Source organism: Rhinolophus hipposideros, assembly GCF_964194185.1.
Source record: "Rhinolophus hipposideros genome assembly, chromosome: 24".
In the NCBI taxonomy this organism is placed as follows: Eukaryota; Metazoa; Chordata; class Mammalia; order Chiroptera; family Rhinolophidae; genus Rhinolophus; species Rhinolophus hipposideros.
Window position 1 is genome coordinate 144,335 of NC_138070.1, and position 20,625 is coordinate 164,959.

The window sequence follows — 20,625 nt, forward strand, 5'->3', positions numbered from 1 at the left end:
TAGAGCAGGTTCAGCTGCATCCCACAGCCTCTCACAGCCTGTCCCCAGGCCCAAGTCCAACTTGGGTTCCCAGTGCCACATGCTGTTATTTCTCTGTTGCAAGTGTGTGCCCTTGCTTCAGATACCCTCCTTTCCATTCTATCCCTTGAGAAATCAGCAAAAATGAGTGTAGCAGGGGTAAGTACCGACCTAAATAAGTGGAGAGGCATACCATGTTCATGGATGAAAAAAACAGTAAAGATGTCAGTTCTCCCCAAATTGATCTATAGTTTTATGGTAATTCCTACCAAAATCCCAAGACAAGTTTATTCTAAAAATTATATGGAAGGGCATGGACCCCACCCAGCATAACTAAAATAATCAGGAAAAAGGATAAAGTGGGAGGAATCACCTACCAGATATCAGCTTTCTGCAAAGCTACGGTGTTTGAGGTTGTGGTGTTGGCAGAGGGATAGACTTGGCGATCATGGAACAGAGAACCCAGAAAAACCCACACAAGCAGCCAATCCATTTTGACAAATGTGCAAAAGCAACTTAATGGAGGAAGGATAGTCTTATTCAGTAAAAGGTGCTGGAACAATTTGGTATCTAGGCAACGAAGGAAAAAAAGCCGCCTAAACCTCAAGCCTAATGCCAACTTTTTTGTGTGGGGGGGGGGTTGAAAAGGTAAAACGTTACTATGAGGAGTCACTTGCCTTGGCACCTGAAAGATAAATAAGGACTACCGCATTGGGAGATCGGGGTTTGGGGGGCGTAGGGGCCTCGGCGCCCCACCTCCCCGCCGCCGGGACGCCCACCCCGCCTTTTCTAACCACGCCCCCACGGGCCCGTGGCGGGGAGGTTGGCCACGCCCATAACCTGGCAAATTGGGCGAGGCGGGGGCCAGAGCCCTGGACACTCCACTTCCGGCGGAAGCTCAACTGTCCGGCTTCCACTCGGAGTTGGTCCTACGAGTCAGGAAGCTGCTCTTCTAAACGGGAAGGAGCCGCAAACTCACTTTGTGAAATCCGCCTCGGGCCAGTTGTGAGTAGGCTCCATCCCGGGCCTGCGGCCGGAGCAGCCCCTGCCCGAGGGCGGCTGCTGGCGAGAAGAGGACGTTCTCTCCTCCGGAACGGAAGTAGCGCACGCAGCCTGTTTCCGGGGGGCCGGAGGCCGTCGTCGCGCCGTTCCCCGCCCCGCCTCTCGGGCGGCCACGTCTCCGCTGAGCAGCCGAGCCGGGCCGTGCCGCGGCTTCCTGAGCGCCGGGGTGAGGGTCGCGGAAGCTCCCCGACCGGGACTCTGGTCGCAGAGCGCGCGGGGCTGCCCCGGGACCACGGCGCGGTCGGGGCGAAGGCCGGGAGGCGGGCGAGGGGCGGCGGGGCCTGGGCGCGCCCCGAGGGCCGGCCGCGTCCCGACCTGGCGCGGCGACGCCCCGCACTGGTCGCGCTCCTCACCGTTGGTAGCTCGAGGCCTGGAAGCCGGCTTGTGCAGGTGTTAGCGGACCTGGCTTCGTAAATGTGCTTGCATTCGAGTCCTCCGAACGCTGTCTACGCGTGACGGGGCTTGATTTGCTCCCAAGGCGCCCGCAGCTGCGGTTGGCGCTGCGTAGGAACCTCCGGGCAGCGCAGGAGCCGTTTTGCACAACTCCTGTCAAGATGACAAGCGTGACGCGGTGTCGCGTGGTCAGTGTGAAGCCAGGTTTACAGAATCCGTGCGGCTCTGCGTCGCCCTCCTCCTGGACTGCGTCTCGTTTCCGGCTGCTTCGAGGTGTTTCTCCGGTGCAGTGACACTTTCCAGGGGCAGTGGGCCAGGCTTTGTCACTGGTGTGAAGCAGGTGAACTGCTCAGGCTTCATTCAACAGACATTTGTTGCCAGTCAGTCGTGTGACGGGCGCTGTCGTTGTAGGCCCCGAAATGCAAGGCGCGAAGTCGTGTCAGGGTCCCTGCCCTCCCCGAGCTGCGTTCTGGAGGCGCGGACAGTCAGGGAGGTAACTGCTGAGAGCGTGGGGTCGGCCGGGGCCGGGGCCGGGGCCGGGGCCGGGCTGCGGCGTGGCCTCCGGGGTCGGTGGCTTTTGAGCCAAGGTCTCTGTGACAGGCAGGCCAGCCATGCAAAGCTGCGGAATCAGTGTTTCTGGCAGAATGAACGGCAAATGTGAATTCCCCGAGGGAGGAGCAAGTGTGGCGCTCAGGAAGAGAAGTGTGACAAAGGTGCAATGAGAAAGGAGTAGGGACGAGGGTGCAGTGGGGGGAGCGGCCACCTGGTACGCAGCTTCCTAGTTCATGGTAAGAGGCTTGAGTTTTATTGTCAGTGTGATTGAAACCACCGGGACATCGTAAGCCACATGCAGGTGACTCATGGATTTTCTAAGTTTTGAATTGTCCCTTTAATATTGCAAACATAACCCTTTTCTCGAGTGATAACTTTCACTTACAGTCTATCTTGAATATTGAAGAAAGGAAATGAAAATCATCTGACGTTACACAAATTCAGGAGTAGCCCCGACCCCCTTTTTTGGCGAGTTGCCTGAAGCAGCAGTATACTTTCTTGAGTGAGAATACATTCCTTTGGTTTTTTTCCTATCAATCTTGACAAGCAACATTTGAAAGAAAAATAACACTAATAATAATAGCTACCGTTTATTGAGCGCCTGACACAGAACCTGTGCCTTGTCACGTTTAATCCTGGCAAAAATTTAGTATTTTTCTTACAGTCTTACTGGTAAGGTTAAGCACTCTGCCATGATCTCACAGATGAGGGTGGAAGAGTGAGGATTTGAAGCCGAGATGCTGATGCCTGAGCCTGTCCCTTGCATAGCACTCTGCAGTAACATGAGGCGTGGCAGGGTTTTTACTTTGTGTGTTGGCCTCTGTTCACTTTTGGTTACTAGTCTGGCCTCAACAGAACACTATCTCCTCAAGGAAATTCTGTGTTACCCTTGGCCATGCTGTTTCTGATTGCCAGCAGGAACAACTGCAATGAGGGGAGGATGGAACCGGAGTCCTGTGCTCTGCTGTGGGGGGGCCTGAAGCAGTGGTTTCTCAGTGCAAGGTCCCTGGATGTCAGACAGGGTTGAACTTAGAGTTCAGAACACTGTGAAGTTCTAAGTGAGAGCTTTGCCCTGTCCTTTCCTTCCCTCCAGGAAACAGCAAGTGCAGGGAGCCAGTAAATGGTGCTGTGATAAGACTGACGTCTTTACTTTTTTCTAATCACAAAATGGAGTGCATGTTACTGGCAACGGCTTCCTTGGGATGTGCTCCCAGCTCTCTGACCCTCCTCCTTGCCCTGTTTTTGTCAATGATCTGAGGTCATGAGGCTCTGAACGACTGAGTCATGCTCAGTAAAATTCGCAGGAGGCTGAGGATGACAGACAGTGCCATCTTCTTACCCACGGGGAGAAGTGTCACTTCCCCAGCGGCTGCCCTGGGCAGTCAGTAGGTTCTGTGTCTTGTTTAGCTTCAGAAGGAGCCACGTGGGAACAGGACGCATCTTCATGAGTGACAAAACAAGTCCCAGGTGTGGGGTCTCGTGTTGTGGAGGGCTGCACCAGCTGTCTCCCGAGGGGGCACTGCGTGGGCATCAAAGGTCTCTTGTTTAGCGAGAACTCCAAAGAGAGGGAATTCAGTGAGTGGAGTATGTGATGGCATCGGGCTCAGGCAGCTGACACATTTGTCTCCATGCTTGGCGTGCCATCAGCAGTGGACCTCGGACATCTCAGCCAGTGTTCCCTCTTCTGAGCAGCGTCGGGCCAGGCGTCCCCACCATGTGCCTCAGCGGCACATTTCCCTCTGCAGCTCCTTGGCTGGCCCGCTGCCTCCCGTCTCTGTCTGGCATGATCTGTCGTTAGTAGGTAAGTGCGGTCCTGCAGGCTGTGCTCATTCCCTTTCTCACCCAGGTGACATTGCTCCCTGGGCCGGGGTGGCCTTTGTCCTTTGTCCCTGTTGGAAGTGTAGCTCCCAGGTATTCGTAGTAGGAATTGTTAGAGTTCTTCTGTGATGCTCCCGGATGCAGACACTCTCATCTTGTTGTGGAACCACTAGCTTGGGCTCTCGGAGCTGGGACTTGGGTCCTAGGTTGGGCTCCACTCTGAGTAGGACTGTTCGAGGGCTGGGGCAGTCCGGAGTGGGGGCTGCTGCCTCCAGGCTCTGACTGCATGGTGGCGGAGGTAGGCACACGCTGGGATGTGCACGCAGGCGTGTTGTGGTGCAACGGGCGTGGGCCAGGCAGCTGCTGTACCTGAGGCCCAGGGAGACGGAGCTGTGCCTGCGGGATGCGGGGGAGTTTGCCTGGTGGTCAAGGGGAGGAGGCCACCCACCGCAGAGGGACCAGCTTCTGCCTGACAAGCACTCATCTGTCATTGTCATCTTTTCACGCATCCTAGGGAGCACAGCAGTGACCTAGGCCTCTGCACCCACATTTCAGAGCAAAATATAGACGTTTTCTGTTGTTAAGGGACTTGCCGGATGAGCAGCCCATACACGATGCCATGTGCAGTGGCGGTTGAGTCCACGCTCCCCGCTGTTCTTACGTGTCGTCTGTCGTCATCTGTCCCTGCAGCGCAGGCCCGCCATGCAGGGGCCAGCTGGGCCATCCTGTGCTGACGCGCCTCCCTTGCCTCGTAGGCCTCTCTGTGGTGTCTCATCCGGGTCTGGCCAGCTTCCCACCAGCCAGCCCAGGGGCTGCTGGGGTTGTGGCTGAGAGGCAGGCTGCAGGGGGTGGGAGCATTGTGGTGCTTTTCCATTGAGCCGGCAGCCTAGGACACAGTGATTTTCAGAGGCGCCTGTCGGGTGCAAGTCTAGGTGTGGGGCCTCCCAGGGCCTCTTCTCCCCGCTTCCCTTCCTCCGACCTGGAAGGGGTCTCCGGGATGAAAGAGGTTACCCGTTGCTGTAGAGACAGAAATGAGCTTGAGAACGTGTCGTACTCAGGGTCAGGTTCTGTCCAGCCTCAATAACTCCTTCCATGTCCCATCAGATGTTCAGTATTTCCAGGAGCCAGGAACTGGGAGCTTTTGCATGAGCTGCAGTGGGTTCGGGTTCCTTGTGTTTCCACACGTGTTCATCGGCAGCCCTTTCTAGTGCGGACCCTTGGTGCTAGTTCCATGCTCAGTGGTAGACACAACCTTTTTATATCCTTTCCAGCACTGCTGTTAACTCAGTGTCTGGCCTGTAAGGGGCCGGACAGCAGAAGAATGTGTGCGTTATTAGAGCTGCGAGCCCACCTCCTGGGTTCGTAGAGGGACATTCTATGACTGCCCATTTGCTGCGTGGGCAGGGCGGGTGATGCCAGCCAGGGCGGGTGCCTGCTCACAGGTGACAGGGTGAGAGAGGATTATCAGGGTACATGCTCCTGGAGAAACAGGCAAACTACACCCCACTGCCCCTCCTGGGAGGGCCACTGCTAGGCTCTTACCTCAAATATCTGTGTGGGATTTGTGAGCTGGAGAGGAAGGTCGTGTCACTTTGTCCTGAAACATGTAAAACAGAAAAGAACAGAGAATAACATGGAACTTATTTTAAGGGAAATACAGTGACTACTAGCTCACACCTCATCTGTGGGTGGTACCTATGGTGACATCCTCAATATATTTCAACAGCGATAGGCAGTCGCCAAACTTTGGGCAAAGTTTTGCTCCCTTAAACCAAAGCGAGCAGATGGGGTAAAAGAGGGCTGCTCCTCCCAGAAGTGAAGGACCAGCTGGTCCGTGTGTGAATGCTGTCTGTCCGCATTCCTACATGCTGTCCTTCCTCCATGTCTCCTCCCCTGCACTCCCCGAGCAGTGTGGTCACTATGTTCCCTGCACTGGTTTCCTTCACTTTGCCCCTGAGCTTCTGAGCTATGGCCTCAGCACCAACATGCCAGGGGTCCTGGAAGGAGAGCTGCCCTGTGAGCGCTTAGGCCACCTGCAGCGTTTACTCTCAACTTAGTCATATTTAAATAATAAAACCTCAGTTTCTCAGGTGTCCCAGCACCACCCCCCAGCTCAGTGGCCACCTGTGACGACGACAGTGCCAGTTACAGAGCTTGTCTGTCCTGGCAGGACCGTCTTTAGCCAGCACAGTTAAGGGCAGTATGTACCTTCAGGAGCGGGCTTCGGGTGGCTGATTCAGCACTTTACTCTCAAAACCTAGGGGGTGGTAGGTGCTCAAGAATCATTTGTTGAATGATGCAGTCCGAATTTGCTTACACAGATGCAAATTGGGAATTGTTAATTCAAATCTGACAAGTGAAGTTGCATAATATTTCCTTTTCCCTCTTATCAGGTGTCATGATATTATTTGCTTTGATTTTGAGCCATTTATGAGACTTTACATTCTCCTGAAAATGGAAAACCTCGTGCTGCCCTCCCCAGGAGCTCGTGACTGTTGGTGATGGCAGAAACAGAACTTGCCAGCAGCTCACTTGCAGCCCCCGACGGTCAGCCTAGCCTCTGTCATCGTGAGCATGGATGGTATGTCGGCAGTGCAGGCCGGCCCCCTGGAGGACGGGTCCAGCAGTGGCACCTCCGCTCACCCCACTGCCCTCCCAAGGCCCCCAGGCTCGCTGGCACCGCCTGACCAGTGGGATGAAGCTCAGCGTAAGTCACCAGCTGCTCTGCGCTGCTGGCATTTTGCCTTTTCAACAGGAGGACGTGGCTGAGCTTGGGCTCTGGAGAGACGGCTCTGTAAGCCCAGGGGGAAATTCTCATTCAAGTGCGTTGTCAGTAACCAGAGGCATGAGCCCCTTGGCTGATGCTCGCTTCCGGTCAGGCACCGTGCCTGTGGAACGGGATAGGGGTGTCGCACTGTCTGCTCCAGTGGGATGGGGCATGCTCCCCTTAGGGCCTGTTCCCTGCCTCGTAGTCTGCCTGCTAACCAGCACCCAGGATGGTCCAGTAGTGACCTGAGGGTTATCAGAGTATATGTGCCTGTCAGCTGACGGGGTATTTGTGCCTCAGAAGTACCGGTGAGTCAGTCACTTGGTTCTCCTGCGCCCTCCTGGCCAGCAGGGTCAGTGTGTGCCTGAAAACTGTAGGGTGTGGACTGATTCCTAGCAGAATTGCCTTCTGGTTCTTGTGAAGTGATGCGCAGGCACCTGAACGGCTATGCTGAGGGCACTCCTGACGTGCCAGGTGAGACCGATGGCACCGTGGGCCCGACCGAGTGCTTCACAGTGGACAGACGGACGGGGAGCCAGCTCGTAGGCCCACCAGGAAGCGCTCTGAAGCCTCCTGGTGTAAACAGGACTAGTGCTGCCCGTACCTCAGAGACAGAAAACACAGGACTTGGGACACGCCTGTCATCACTATCTGTTAGTCCGCAGTTGGGCTGTTCTGGAACAGTAGTGTTGTTCATTGGGCCTTCCTACTTTCACACGTTCTTTTAAGTGCAGTATGATACTCAAAAATGACTTTGTTATATGAAAGTGAAGTTTCAGACTCTCCCAGGTGTATAAACACATGAGGAAGTATTAACAGTGTTGACCTGATTAACTTGCATCTGAAATGCAGGGCCTCCCCCCCCCCACATATACACAGACACATACACACACATACACACACACAGTCTGGAGCTGAAGGGGCCGTTTGTGTAGGGCCAGCCATTGTGTCAGAGCCGTGTCAGTCCCCTCGCCCTGCTGCGCACCTGTGGCGCCCGCTGGCACTCTGGCCTCCCTTTCAGGGAGAGTTGACTAAGTAGCCATCTTAGTTGGGATTCACATTTCAAGTGACAGAAACCCATTCTGAATTTGCTTGTGCAAAGAGAACTCTCCTGGATGCGTGCTGGGACATCACGAACTCAGGGGATGCAGACCCTCGGGCGGGGCTGGGCTGGGCACCTCTAGAGCCCCTCCTGGAAGCTCCTGGAAGCCCCTTTCTCCCTGCACACACCATCTCTGTTCGTCGTCTGCCGACTGGCTGGCCCACTAGAGTGCGGGGCTGCGTAAGAAGCCTTTCTTCCATTTTTTCCTTTGAATAAGGAAATAGCTTGAGTGTGTAAACAAGTGTATGCATGATAATGAGAGTGGGGGAAGCTGAGCTCTCTATGGTTGTGTAGTCGTCACTGGCCAGTCTGGGTTTGCCGAGATCGTTCTGATCGGCTAATCCTGCTCTTGGCTAATCCTGCTCAGGTTCCCCAGGTTGGATGGTACATTTATGCTTCGAAATAACGATGGAATCAGCCCTTTGTGAACATGAATCTATGGTTGATTAGCACTGTAATGACACGTTGTCAGCTATTTTTGAAGCATTTTCCTTTTGCTAATTTTTTAAAAACAGTTTCATAAGGTTTCCCATTGGTCTTGTTCAAAGGAAAAGGAAACATTACTACTTACATTCTTCAGCCCAAGTGTGGAGGGTGGGGGCATCCCGCAGATGAGGGTGTCAGGCCCCGAGAGGTCGGGTGACTGGCCCCCGTTCCCACCCACAGGAGGACGAGGGCCTGCTGTCCTCTCAGAGGAAACAGACTGAGCGTGTGGGGTTAGCTCGTGCTCAGATCTCTAGATTCTCTTCCTGTTTTAGCTGCGTGTCTGGAAAATGACTTGATCTGGTGTTACGATCATGATGACCCACCGTGCTCTCTCTTCCAGATGCCAGTGTTGAGGCAAACAGAGCTGCCGATGGAAGACAAAGCCGGGGCCCACCCAGCCAGGGGGACACCTGTCAGAACGGGCCGACACCACAGCTCCCAGACCCGCCACTGGCTCTCGGTCCCACCACGAGCCCAGTGGGTCCTGCTGTCCCTCCAGGTGTGGCTGGTTTCCATGACAACCTAAGGAAGTCTCAGGGGCCTAGTGCTGAGGGCAGTGTTAGAAAAGAAGCTTTGCAGTCTCTCAGGCTGAGTCTTCCTATGCAAGAAACTCAACTGTGTAAGCATCCCTTCCGCCCGGCTCTTCCCCGCTCTCTCCCAGCCCCTCCTGAGCCCCTGCCACTCACCACTCCTCAGGCCGGGGCCCTGACCAGGTCCCTGCTTGTCCCTCTGCCGGTATTTTGTTGCCGGTGGACTGTGTGTTTATCAGAGAGCTCCATTTCACAGAGAACACCCTCCTGTGTGGTCCGGGGTTGGCCGTGCTGCTGCAGGTCCGACCTACAGGGCGGGTCTGTGTGCGTCTTCTCACCTAGGTGGTGAGCAGGCAGCCGTGGGAAACTGATCTCAACACTTAAACACTTTGAAAGCTTTCTTTTATGAATTACTTTAATCAGCGTTTATTTTTGTGCTGATCCCTGGGGGTTCAGGGCTGAACAAGTCACACACTGGCAGCCTGGGAGTCCAAGAAAGTGCCAGGCCTTGTCTCCCACGTGCCTGAAATTTTACCTGATGGGACCAGGTCACTCATCCTGCTTGCACCTCCACGTGGTCTCTTCCAGGCCTCTAAACAGCCAGGCTTGGCTCATTGTTTTTAAGTACGATTATGTGCTCACGTTTTCTCACTTGGTGTTTCTGTGCTGAGAATGCCCCTTGTCTGCTGCAGCCCCACGTTCATTCCTGCCAGGCTGTCCAGGAGCCCGAGTGGCAGTTTGAATCTCTAGGACGTCCCGGATGTAGGCTTCTTGTACAGAGAAGGGTGCTTTTTCCCTCACAAGAGTCCTGCTGCCATACCTGTCTGGCGTGGGGACTGCTTCCCACGTTCTCCCAGGGACAGGCTACTTTCCACCAGTCTGATGGCTGCTGAGGTGTCCTTGTTACTATAACTTGTGACTCACAGCTCCTCGGTTACTGGAGGCTTTGAGCACCTTTTTATCTGCTGCCCATTTGGCCATTCCTTTCTGTGAACTGTCGGTTCGTATGTTTGGCCCATTTTTCTTTTGGATTGTTTGCTTTTCCTTACCGGCCTTATTTTGTTAGGGCCACAGTGTCTTTTAAATTTTCTGTTAACTAATTGTCAACATTTAAGTCAAAAGACATCATGTAGAGGCCTGGATTCCTGTTCTGAGGGGTGTGTGAGCTCTGGCCCAGGCGCCCCCATGGCAGCAGCCTGTGGCTGCCGCTGCCTTCCTGGCAAGTGTCCACCATCATCCCAACCCTAGTCTGTGTGTCCGGTGTTGTTTGCTGACTTGGGTCTCCGGCCTCTGGGTTTCTGCCACCTGGACCACTTAACCTGGTGAAAAGTACTAGAGATCTTTTCAGTGTTAAACAAACAGATTAGTAATGACATTGGTGGATTCCTAGTGAACTTGGCAACTCTCAGGTTTCAGGGGTCATTTAAAAACACAGCTATTCATCTCCTGAGAACCCATGTCTGAAGCTGGTCAAATTAGGACATTACCTGCTCTCATCAGCATGGCCCCTCAGAAGTGCGCCACACACACGTCTGCTGAATGGGAGAAACCTGTGACTGTCGTACCATTACATTGATTGTTCAGCTCTTTATACCCAAAATAAAAGGTTTGGGTTTCGATATTTTAAAGTCTGTTATTGGCCAAAACTATAACATGAGTCATTATTGCAGGATTTTAGGTAAGCTGTGGATCCAATTATACGAGTACCTCCAAATGTAGCTGCAGAAAGAGCATGTTTGGTGTGACATAACTGTGTGACTGAGTGTGAGTCCAGGACTGCCCCTCATTCTCCTGTGTCATCAGAGGTCAGTGTTAGAGCGCTGCGAGGGCCAAGGACACCTGAGCCTCTGCGCTCACCACGGCACCAACTTTGAACTCAGTTGCTTTGTCACAAAGGGCCAGTCGCCCATGTCATGCTGTGTCCGCTGGTGCTGTAGAGAGTGACACCCTCGTGGCAGGAGCGCAGACCCTGGACAGGGCCTGTCTGCAGCCGGTGTCCAGGGCTCACAGATTTGTCTCTATCTGGAAGTCGTCCTTTCCAACTGGACGGCCTTGTTTAGAAGCTAAATCATGTTGGTAATTGAATGCAGTGCAGCAGTGTCGCTGTTCTGACCTCTGCCCTGGTGCTTCGTGAGTTTCTGAATGGCCACTTCCCCACCACAGGCTCAACAGAGGCCTCAGTACCCCTGGAGAAGGAGGAGCAGGTCCGACTGCAGGCTCAGAGGCGGCTGGAAGAACAGCTGGCGCAGTACAGGGTGAAGCGCCAGCAAGAAAGGGTGAGTCCGTGTCCTGCGCCAGTTCGCAGAGATGCCACGTGTGGAGAGCAGCCAGGTGCAGTACTGGGTGGGCTTCTGTGCTTCTCCACAAAGACTCTCCCTCCTCTGAGCCGCAGCCCTTTTGGGAGACACCAGCAGAGCTCTGTCTCCCACCTACATGCTCCTCCCCAGAGGAAGTGCATTTTACTCCTGCACCTGCCATGGGAGTCACGACAGCGCACTCCTGGGTGTCATTGCTCTGTGTGCGAGCAGCCGGTTGTGGGCTTCCTTCGTGTTTTGTTTCATGCATGCTGCAGTGTCTCCTGAACTTGGCGTGCAGTTAGCATATGTGCCATGTCACAGATGCCCAATACGTGTGCCCGCAGGGTGTGCTGTCATCAGTCCTGCTCGGGTACAGAACTCTCATCAGGCTGCTGATGAAAGCAGCTTTGAAATCACATCGAGTGACTCCAGGCAAGGGGGGGTGGGAATGTTCATTGCACACTTTGTCCATCTTTTCTGCAAACTTGAAAAATTTCAGGGGAAAATAATTTTAAATTAACTTTTAAAAATGCTTTCAGTGAATGGTTTAGTAAGTAGTGACGGGTCCCCATCAGGGTTGGCCGTTTGTCTTCCCAAGAGGGAGCTATGGCTCTGTGGGCATCTCTCCCTCATGGTCACAGTGCTGCCTCCTGGGGTGCTCCTTACATACCTGCAAAGCCACCGTCCCCGGGCCGATTCCTGGCCTGCGACCTGTGTCGTCAGCCTGTCTGCTGCTTTTCTAGTTCTCAGGGTTCTGACTGTTGCAGCGTTACATGTGTGTCAATATCTGGGGATACAGTCTGCCCTGCCCCCCTTACTGTGTTCTAGCCACTCGTGCTCAGTTGTTCTGCCAGTTGATCCCACTATCATTTTAAAACGTTTCTAATTCTCTGTTCCCCCACCCCACTGGGGTTGCACTGACTTTGCACAATAATGTAGGATAGACAGTTTCTCTGTAAAAGTTCCGCTGAAATAGTGACAAGCAGCAGTGTCTTCCTTCATCCGTAATTTCATTTAAGGCCATTGGGTAAGTTCTAGCTAACGTGATGATGTGAGAAGTAAGAAATGTAAACATTGGAAAAGAGAAGTGTTATTGTTTGCAGGTGTTGGTGCTGCCTTGAGAAACTCCAAAGAATCAACTAAAAAAATTATTCTTAATTTATAAAAATACTGTTAAAATAATTACAGTTAAGAAAATTGGTTTAAAAATACAAATATTGAAAATCAGTAGTTATCTTCACGTGCCCAGTTATATTAGTGAGGAAAGATAATATTCGTAATAATGACAAAATTATAAACTATTCATTCGATTTAAATGGCAATAAAAATGGCCAAGACATCTAGAGTCTAGATGAACACTACATGACTCTTTGCTGAGGACATGTAAGCAGAATGAATAAATGGAGGGAAATAGCTCATTGTCCTGTAAGTAATTGTAAAGTTAAGGTAGTTCTAATTCAACAGGACTTGTTTTATAACTTTATGAAAATTTTCAAGTTTATCTAAAAGAGTAAATGTGGAGAGTAGCCAGGAAATGTGATAAAGGAAGTCTGATGGGCGAGGACTTGCTCTAGTAGGTGTTTGTGGGGGTCAGGTCACAGCCATTAAGTTGGGTGCTCACGCTGGTCACTGATGTGACAGGAGGCAATGAGACTGCGGGGACGGGGTCTGTGGAGGGAGCAAGCTCAGCAGCCTTTCCAGGCGCCAGGTTTTAAATGCTGCCTGTCAATGCTTGTCGTTTGTAAACCTAATTGTGCTTTTCTTTCCTTCTCAGTCTAGTCAGCCTGCAGCTAAAACGAGACCCTTCAGCACACTTGACCCTGAGCTCATGCTGAACCCAGAAGCCTTACCAAGGGCTAGTACGGTGGCCATGACGAAGGAGTACTCCTTCCTGCGCACGAGTGTCCCTCGGGGGCCCAAGGTGGGCAGCTTAGGGCTCTTGGCACATCAGAAGGAGAGAAAAAACTCCAGATCAAGCAAGATTCGGTCTCTGGCTGACTACAGAACTGAAGACGCAGACTCTGGGAACTCTGGCGCAAGTGTCCCGGCCTCGGACTCTGGCAGGGGCTCCCTGATGCAGAGCCAAAGCAGCGTGGCATCAGTGGTGTCTGCAGTGAGCCTGTGTCCTGAGGGCGACGACCGCCTGGAGAGTGCGTCTCTGACAGGAGACGACGTATCAGAGGCCGATGGGAATGAGAGCGACAGCTCCTCCTACAGCAGCGTGTCTGCCCGAGGGGTGGGCGGCCTCCCGGCGAGCACCATGACCGCACGTGAAGCCTCCTATGTGGTTGGTGGCCAGGAGATTGCCGCCAGCTCCCTGGGCCAGTTCCCGTCCATCACTGACATCCTGCAGGCCGCCACGGCTGAGCAGCAAGACCGGGCCCGGGAGGCCAATGGGGTGACACGGAGCCCAGCGAACAGCATCTGCAGCAGGTGGGCGGCCTGGCCAGCACTCGCCTCTCACTCCATCCTCAGTCTGTACAGGGCTGTCTACATGCAGACCTGGTGCTTTGTGAAAACGGAACCTGAGCTACTCAGTAATCGTCTGCACTATTGAGAGACTCTTCCGGTCTCTGTGGAGCTGCCTCTGAGCCGGCCCAGTGCTAACCAGGGCTCACATTCTCATGAGGTCGTTCCAGCCACATACGTCATGGCTGAAAATGTCCGACTCTGGATGGGGTAGCTCTCCACTAAAATCTGTTTACTTCTTTCTTGTAAAAAACAGGGGGAGCGGGGAGAGCAGCAGGGTGGGTGGAATTTGGAGAAACAGCCAAGTGTAGAGGCAGGACGGTCACTCCTGTTCCCACTGCCTGACCCTCTTCCTGCCTCTTCCTCCAGCATGTCCCTGGAGAGTTCTGTGGCTGAAACGCACGATGAAATGTTGCAGGTTCTGAAAGAAAAAATGAGACTTGAAGGACAGCTGGAGGCCCTGTCACTGGAGGCCAGTCAGGTAATGATGTTTGGTGGGTGTGCTCTGTGCCTCGTGCCTCCTGGCTGCTGCTGGGTCCAGAGTTTCTCGTCTGAGAACGAGCCACAGCAGGCATGCCTCACCTCTCACCACACGCTATCTGCCTGAAGTGTCAGCCGCAGAGAGGCGTGAGTCTGCCGCCTGACTGCGCTGGCACCCTGTGTCCCCGTATCTCAGGGTGTGCCTAGAAGATTCCTGTCTCTGCTCTTAGATACCTGACAATGCAAATAGTTTAATTCCTTTGGTGGATTTCACCTTTTTCTGACACGTTATAATTGTTATTTTTCACCCTCTAATAGTTTTTACTGTGGGATCTGCTTTTCCTGATAATGAACTTTGCTCTGTCTGGTTAGCACATTGCCTGGTTAGCACATTTTCCGTCCCTTAATTTCCAGCTTTCCTGTCAACGTTTAGAGTAAACCAGTTCGGTTGCATCCAGCTGGCCATCTTCCTTGGAGAGCAGGGGACACGGGCACTGCGAGGTGACAGGAAGGTCACAGCAGCCAGGGCGCTTCTCTCGGGAGGGGGGAGGGGTTGCTCCCTCTGCCAGTGGCCCCCGCTCAGGTGTGCTGCGGCTCCATGTGCAACACTGTCCTGGGACACCGACGCCTGCTCCGTCACAGCCCACGTGCTTGTGCACAATCTTCGCTTCAGTCCTTCAGAACACGGCTCGCAAAGTGCGTTTCCACTTGAGCGGCCGTCCAACCCGGGTATCTTGCTTTTGCTCTGCGTCTGCTGTCCTGGGACACTGCTCTGCTCCTCAGCTGTGTCTACACCGAGGCCCTTGCCGGCTGCCCGGGTGTGATCCTTTCTGGCTTCTCCGTGTACACACACCTACTTTAGAATCCCACTACACTGGCTCCATTAATGCTGTTTCTCTGGGTGCTTGTTCTTCCATTGTTGGCGGAGTTTGTGTTCACAGTGATGGTCTTGCCCTAGTGTGTGTTGATGTGTAACTCCCGTCACACCCTGGAGACAGACCTCAGGCTGGGTGGGGCATGCCCTTTGCTGGTCTTGTGGATGTGCTCTGCTGCCCAGGGCCGAGGCGTCTGGAGGCCCCATGTGCCTCTCGCTTTATCCTGCTCACAGTGGTCCCATGGCCCTGCTGCCCAGTGCAGGGAAGTGCCACAGGCTGCTCTGTGCCCAGGTACCCGGCTGGAACCCTCAGAGCCCCCCAGAAAATAATGGTTCCCTGCAGACACCATCTGCCAGCCCGCCTTCCAGTGTGAGCCTCACTGCTCCCCATCTTGATCCCCAAGGCTCCTGCTGTGCTTATTCTGTGTGTGCACGTGCTTGCACGGTTTGGGGGGTTTTGAACAAGTATGTTTTCCAGCGTCCTAGCGGGTGGAGGGGTGCTCGCACAGCTGTCCCCAGGTACTGCCCGACTCCGACGTCACCTTCCTGTGCCCTGGGCCTGTCTGGAGAATCTGCCCTCTTTGGGGATAACGGTCATGCTGGACGACCGAGTGGTGTGGAAAGTATGGTGCTGTCCTTTATAGCTCGCCTGGCCGCACCTCTCCTTGTGTCACTGGTTCGCTCAGGCAGCTTCTTCATAGCCAGGGTGGAGGTGGTGGTCTGAGCGTCACTGTGCTCCCTGGCGGTCTTTGCAGGCGCTGAAAGAGAAGGCAGAGCTGCAAGCGCAGCTCGCACACCTGGACACGCGGCTGCGGGCCCACGTGGAGCAGAGTCACAGCAGCCAGCAGAAGCAGGACTCGCTCAGCTCAGAGGTGGATACCTTGAAACAGTCTTGCTGGGACCTGGAGCGAGCCATGACCGACCTGCAGAACATGCTGGAAGCCAAGAATGCCAGCCTGGACTCCTCCCACAACGACCTGCAGGTGGCAGAGGAGCAGTACCGCCGGCTGCTGGCCAAAGTGGAGGACATGCAGGCCAGCATGCTCAGGAAGGACAACACAGGTGCGTGGCCCTGGGGCAGCCAGGGGCTGGCGGCATTCTTGTGTGCCAGCGTGCAGGACGCGCCACCTTGCTGAAGTGGGTCATCGTTCTGGTCCAGCCCTGGGATTGTGCCGTCTTTGCACGTGTGCAGGGGAGGTCTTGGGGCTTGGATGTGGACTCTGGGCATGGGGAGTACTCACTGCTCTCACTCTGCCCTCAGGCCATTGTCGTGTGGGGGCTACAACTGTGATTCCATAGCAGTGCTGCTTCTGGGTAAAGGACGGAAGGCAACACGCAAACCTTCATTTGCTCTACCCTAGCTCAGCTTTGGCTCTATCTGGACCCCTGTGGGAGTCACCTGGGCAGTGACACGAGTTGGGTAGCAGAGTCCAGGAACCTTGGTGGCAGGTCACAGTGAAGTACCGGGTGGCCCTTGTGCAGTGCTGTCTTCTCATCCTGGGGCCGCCAAGAAGACAGGCCACCTGCTAGGGACAGCTGTGGCTCAGTGGCGCTGCTTTGAAAGGCCCGTCTCTCTGGGTGACATCTTGGCCATAAGACTTGTCACAGTAGGTTTCAGGTCTGATGGCGTAAAAGAAAAAGTGACCAGCTGCTGTCTCAAAGGCTTTATCATTATAACTATGAAAAAGAGAGCGCTGGCTAAGAAAACAGTAGACTGCTTTTAGTTTTTGAGCATTTTATGCTACCCAGTCCCTTAAGAAAATTATAAAATCCACAAAGTTCTGAACCCAAAAATACTTCCATAATTCTGGGTTGCCAGGCTGACCCAACCAGAGCTGATGGGGCAGCAGAACTTGCCCACAGTCCCACGCGGTTGAGACTCCATTCCAGTGGCGCCGGTGTCCACCCGTCGTGTGTACAGGACACCTGCAGTGCCGGTCTACAACCCCGCCATGCCACACTCTGGGGCAGCATCTGGCCCCAAGAATTTCAGAGAAAGGCTCTCAGAACCTCTTCAGCGGTCATGTTCATTTTGTCACTTTTTAAACAATCTTTGGAAACTCATTTAGAGGGGTAAATATTATTTTGTCAAATATTGGGTGTAATTTTAAATTTAAAATATTTGTGCTATTTTTTCTGTGCTATACTTTGGGCTGTCTATCACTTCCTTGCTCCACCTCTACCTTCCTGCCCTCCCCTCATCCATCTTAAGAGTTGGCCATACCAGCACACCAGCAGGTTCTCTGTGGAATTGAAACACTGTGCTGTGCTCGAGCTTGCTGAGGCTCTCAGGCATCTTGAGACCACAGCCAGGCGTCCACAGTGGTGCTCAGTGTCCACTCGTTCCCTGCTGGCAAGTCGCCTGCTTGCTCGAGGGTGTTTGGAACCCTGAGGTCGGCCCTCGCCACCCACGAGGCAGAGTCCCAGCCCAGCCTTCTCCTTCCAGCCTCATTCCTCAAACTTAGTGCCACATTTTTTCACATTTTTGTGCTTTTGGGGGTGGTTTTGCTGTTTCAAATTAACCCCAAACACTGTGTTGCCCCTAAGTGCAAGGAGGCTGTGACGTGTTATATGGAGAAAATACAGCTGGACAAGCCTTGCTGAGGATGACAGGTGCACAGGCCGTGAGCTCAGTGCTGCCGAATCAGCATTGAGAATGAAGTCACGTGTCAGGTGGACACACAACGAAACTACCCTGTTTCTCCCCCAAGCACCCTGGTGCAGGACGGCAGCCGAGCATCACTGCCGTACTGGCTGCGGAGGGGCTGGCGCTCCTGGCCTCGGCGGGCCGTCTGAGCAGCTGTACTTTCTTGCTTCCAGTGCATGACCTGCGACAGCAGATGGCGGCCTTACAGAGCCAGCTCCAACAAGTGCAGCTGGAGCGTGCCACGCTAACCAGCAAGCTGCAGGCGTCCCAGGCCGAAATCTCGTCTCTGCAGAACGTGCGGCAGTGGTACCAGCAACAGCTCGCCCTGGCTCAGGAGGCCCGGGTCAGACTGCAGGGCGAGATGGCACACATCCAGGTATGGCCCCCACATGTCTCGTGCGGGATGACTACTTTTCCCTGAATTAAAAGGGCTTGTGTGTTTAGATTGCACAATGCGTTTTTTAAAATCTGCTAACCACTCGTGTAGCCCGCAGCACCTTCCCATGACTTTCTGACACAGGGTCTTACAGGTCGTGCCTAAGCGTACAGAATCCTAAAAGCCCCTCTCTGGAACATGCTGTATGCCTACTTCTGACCGCTAAAACTTGTCCCCTCTGAGGGCACCTCCATCGTCTGAACCCAGCTCCCCAGTCCCTGCCACTGGCCTCCCCCCTCCTGTGACCTTGTTTCTGACACGCACAGAGCATGGCATGCGTCACCTACTGGCTGCCTCATCACCGGACCTCTGTGTGGACACTCATGTCCCACATCCTGCAGGAAACACCTTCCCTTCTCCCTTTCATTTCGTTAGGTGCAGGCAGGTGGGAGTGTCAGCAGCCCAGGGGCCCAGCCACGCTGAGCTGCTCTCTCCAGGCCCGTCATCCTCGGGGGCTTCGAGCAGCCGGCTGGTGGGCAAAATGCACTTCGCTCTGCTCCGCACTGCTTCGGGACACTGTTGGCTTTGGAGGCGCGTGCGCTACCCTGGCCGGCCTGTCTTTTTCAATGTAGCTCTGGGTTTTGTCCTCCATCCCTGGTTTTTCTGGTCCAGATTAAATATTGTAGATTAATTAAAACTTACTTTCTCGTGCTCACTTCGACAGCACATATACTAAAACTTACTTTCTCGAGTAGAGGATATTAAACAGTAATTCCACCAAATGTTCCTTTTTTTGAAAAATCTGAAGTTTGCAAATGTACAAAATAGAAGTTTTCTTAAACTTATATCACATATTTAGCTAAAGGACCGTACATAGCATACTTAGAAATTAATCGTTTTACAACCTAATGTAATTTGGAAGCTGCAGTGCTTTTATATGAGGCATGAAATATTAGAGGAAGCCACATTGATATATCTGACATAAGTCAGAAGTGGAGTTTGGAAGAAAAAAACAGGAGAGTCCCAGGGAGTGGCAGTTTGAGAACCGGAGCTGGTTTTTTCCAGTCCCTTTGGAACCCAGGTTCAGCTTTCCTTAATTAGGGTGTATCGTCCATCCTCTGCCTTTTCCAAGGAACATAGACACGTTCCCAGGACCGTCCAGGAGGGAGGAGAGTGCAGGGTGGCCCATTCTTTCGTTGCCTTGAGGCACATCGTGTCTCCCTTGCTCCGGAAGCTTCTGTGGAGACCCTGAAACTTTGGTGTATCTGGGAGTATTCAAGTAGGACCTGGAAATGGAGAACTCCGAGGTCTGATCACAGACCCATGTGTCTTCCGGGGCCGGCCTAGTGGGTGCTGTGAAGCTGGGCCCCTTCTTCCCAACCTCTCTCAGTCAGTTAGAAGAGGCCTGGCTGACGTCCGGGGTCAACCCTGGGCTGTTGCCATGTCCTGGGAATGGCTGGGGTCAGCCTGGTGAGTGCGCAGGACAGCCAGGCACTGAGAGGCAGCACCTGAAATGGGTCTGGTCACAGCTGGCTCCATCCATTTGGTGGACAGATCTCCAGCCCTGCTGTCCCTGCCGTCCAGATGAGGCCCCTCACCTTTCGTGTGAACGACTACTGACTGGCCTGCCAGCCTGCCCCCCTTCAGCACACAGAACTCAGTGGGCCCTGGTGTCAGGTGGCTGGCCGGAGTGTGGGCAGCGCGGCCCTGTGTGGTGGGATCCTGGGCAGAGGCCCTCACCCTGCTTATCTCAGGGACAGGCAATCTGCGTTTGTGTGTAAAATTGAGCAACTTTCCGCCTGTGGTTTTCCTTTGAAGGTTGGACAGATGACCCAGGCGGGCCTCCTGGAGCACCTGAAGCTCGAGAACGTGTCCCTGTCCCACCAGCTGTCAGAGACGCAGCACAGGTCCATCAAGGAGAAGGAACGCATTGCCCTGCAGCTCCAGGGCATTGAGGTGGGTGGGCAGCATGCTTCTGAGGTTGGGGTTGGGCTTTTTGTGGACTCTGATCACGGTTAAGAAAATATGCGAACACAGATGTGTACATAAGCATTAACATTCTGTGCATTTGTATGTCCTTTAAATACGGAGCAATCTGCAGGATCAGGGTTGGGGATTCAGTTCCTCACGTTCGATGCAAGCTCATCTGTCGTTGAATTGTCAGGGTGTCTCCGGCTACTGTCCTCTGAACCATGGGACCTAGGTCCCAGTGCTCAGCCAGGCAGTTGGGGTGCTGGGAAGGGACTAGCTAGGGAGAAAGGAGTTAGCGCGTGCCAGAGCATTTCAGAGCACTAACAAGTGTTCTCTGCTCTCTGAGCACTCAGCCTACATGATTCCTTAATCCTCCAGCAACCATATGCAGTAGTGGGGACCAGGACCAGCTGTCCCTTAGGTCATTTCTGGTGGAGTGGGATGCAGTAATCTGACCAGGACCCGATACCTGTTCTCTCTTAGCTGCAAGCCCCTGGAAGATTTCCTAACCTCTCTGAGCCTTGAGGGTAAGCATACAGACTCGGTAGGCTTATTGGGCAAAGTGAAGAAGAGAAAAGCGTATGTGACATCCCATGGCAGTCCTGTGCCACGAATGTCAGTTTTCCCGGTCACATCCTGGAAGTCAGCATCCTGGGACTGGTGTGGTGTCCCATCCCACTCTTCTCTGCACGAGGCCTTTTGTCTTCACGGATCATGTGAATGACAAAAGAGCATCATGCCACAAAAAATATACGTACTCTTCGAGGGCTCCAGTGTCAAAGA

General features: G+C 53.7%; 1 protein-coding gene across 3 annotated transcripts in view; it reads left to right on the top strand.

Annotated features, from left to right (window-relative positions):
• Positions 1–1,111: 1,111 nt before the first annotated feature.
• GOLGA3 (golgin A3) overlaps positions 1,112–20,625 on the top strand; it is a 36,122-nt gene continuing 16,608 nt past the window's right edge. The window contains exons 1-9 of one of the 3 annotated variants that reach the window (XM_081036882.1): positions 1,112–1,246; positions 6,237–6,550; positions 8,539–8,817; positions 10,892–11,004; positions 12,800–13,458; positions 13,864–13,975; positions 15,604–15,910; positions 17,669–17,871; positions 19,690–19,827. In XM_081036882.1, coding sequence (XP_080893008.1) covers positions 6,418–6,550; positions 8,539–8,817; positions 10,892–11,004; positions 12,800–13,458; positions 13,864–13,975; positions 15,604–15,910; positions 17,669–17,871; positions 19,690–19,827 — 1,944 coding nt within the window. In that variant the 5' untranslated portion in view covers positions 1,112–1,246; positions 6,237–6,417. The remainder of the gene's footprint in view (positions 1,247–6,236; positions 6,551–8,538; positions 8,818–10,891; positions 11,005–12,799; positions 13,459–13,863; positions 13,976–15,603; positions 15,911–17,668; positions 17,872–19,689; positions 19,828–20,625) is intronic. The other 2 variants (XM_081036883.1, XM_081036884.1) reach the window with 2 other exon arrangements.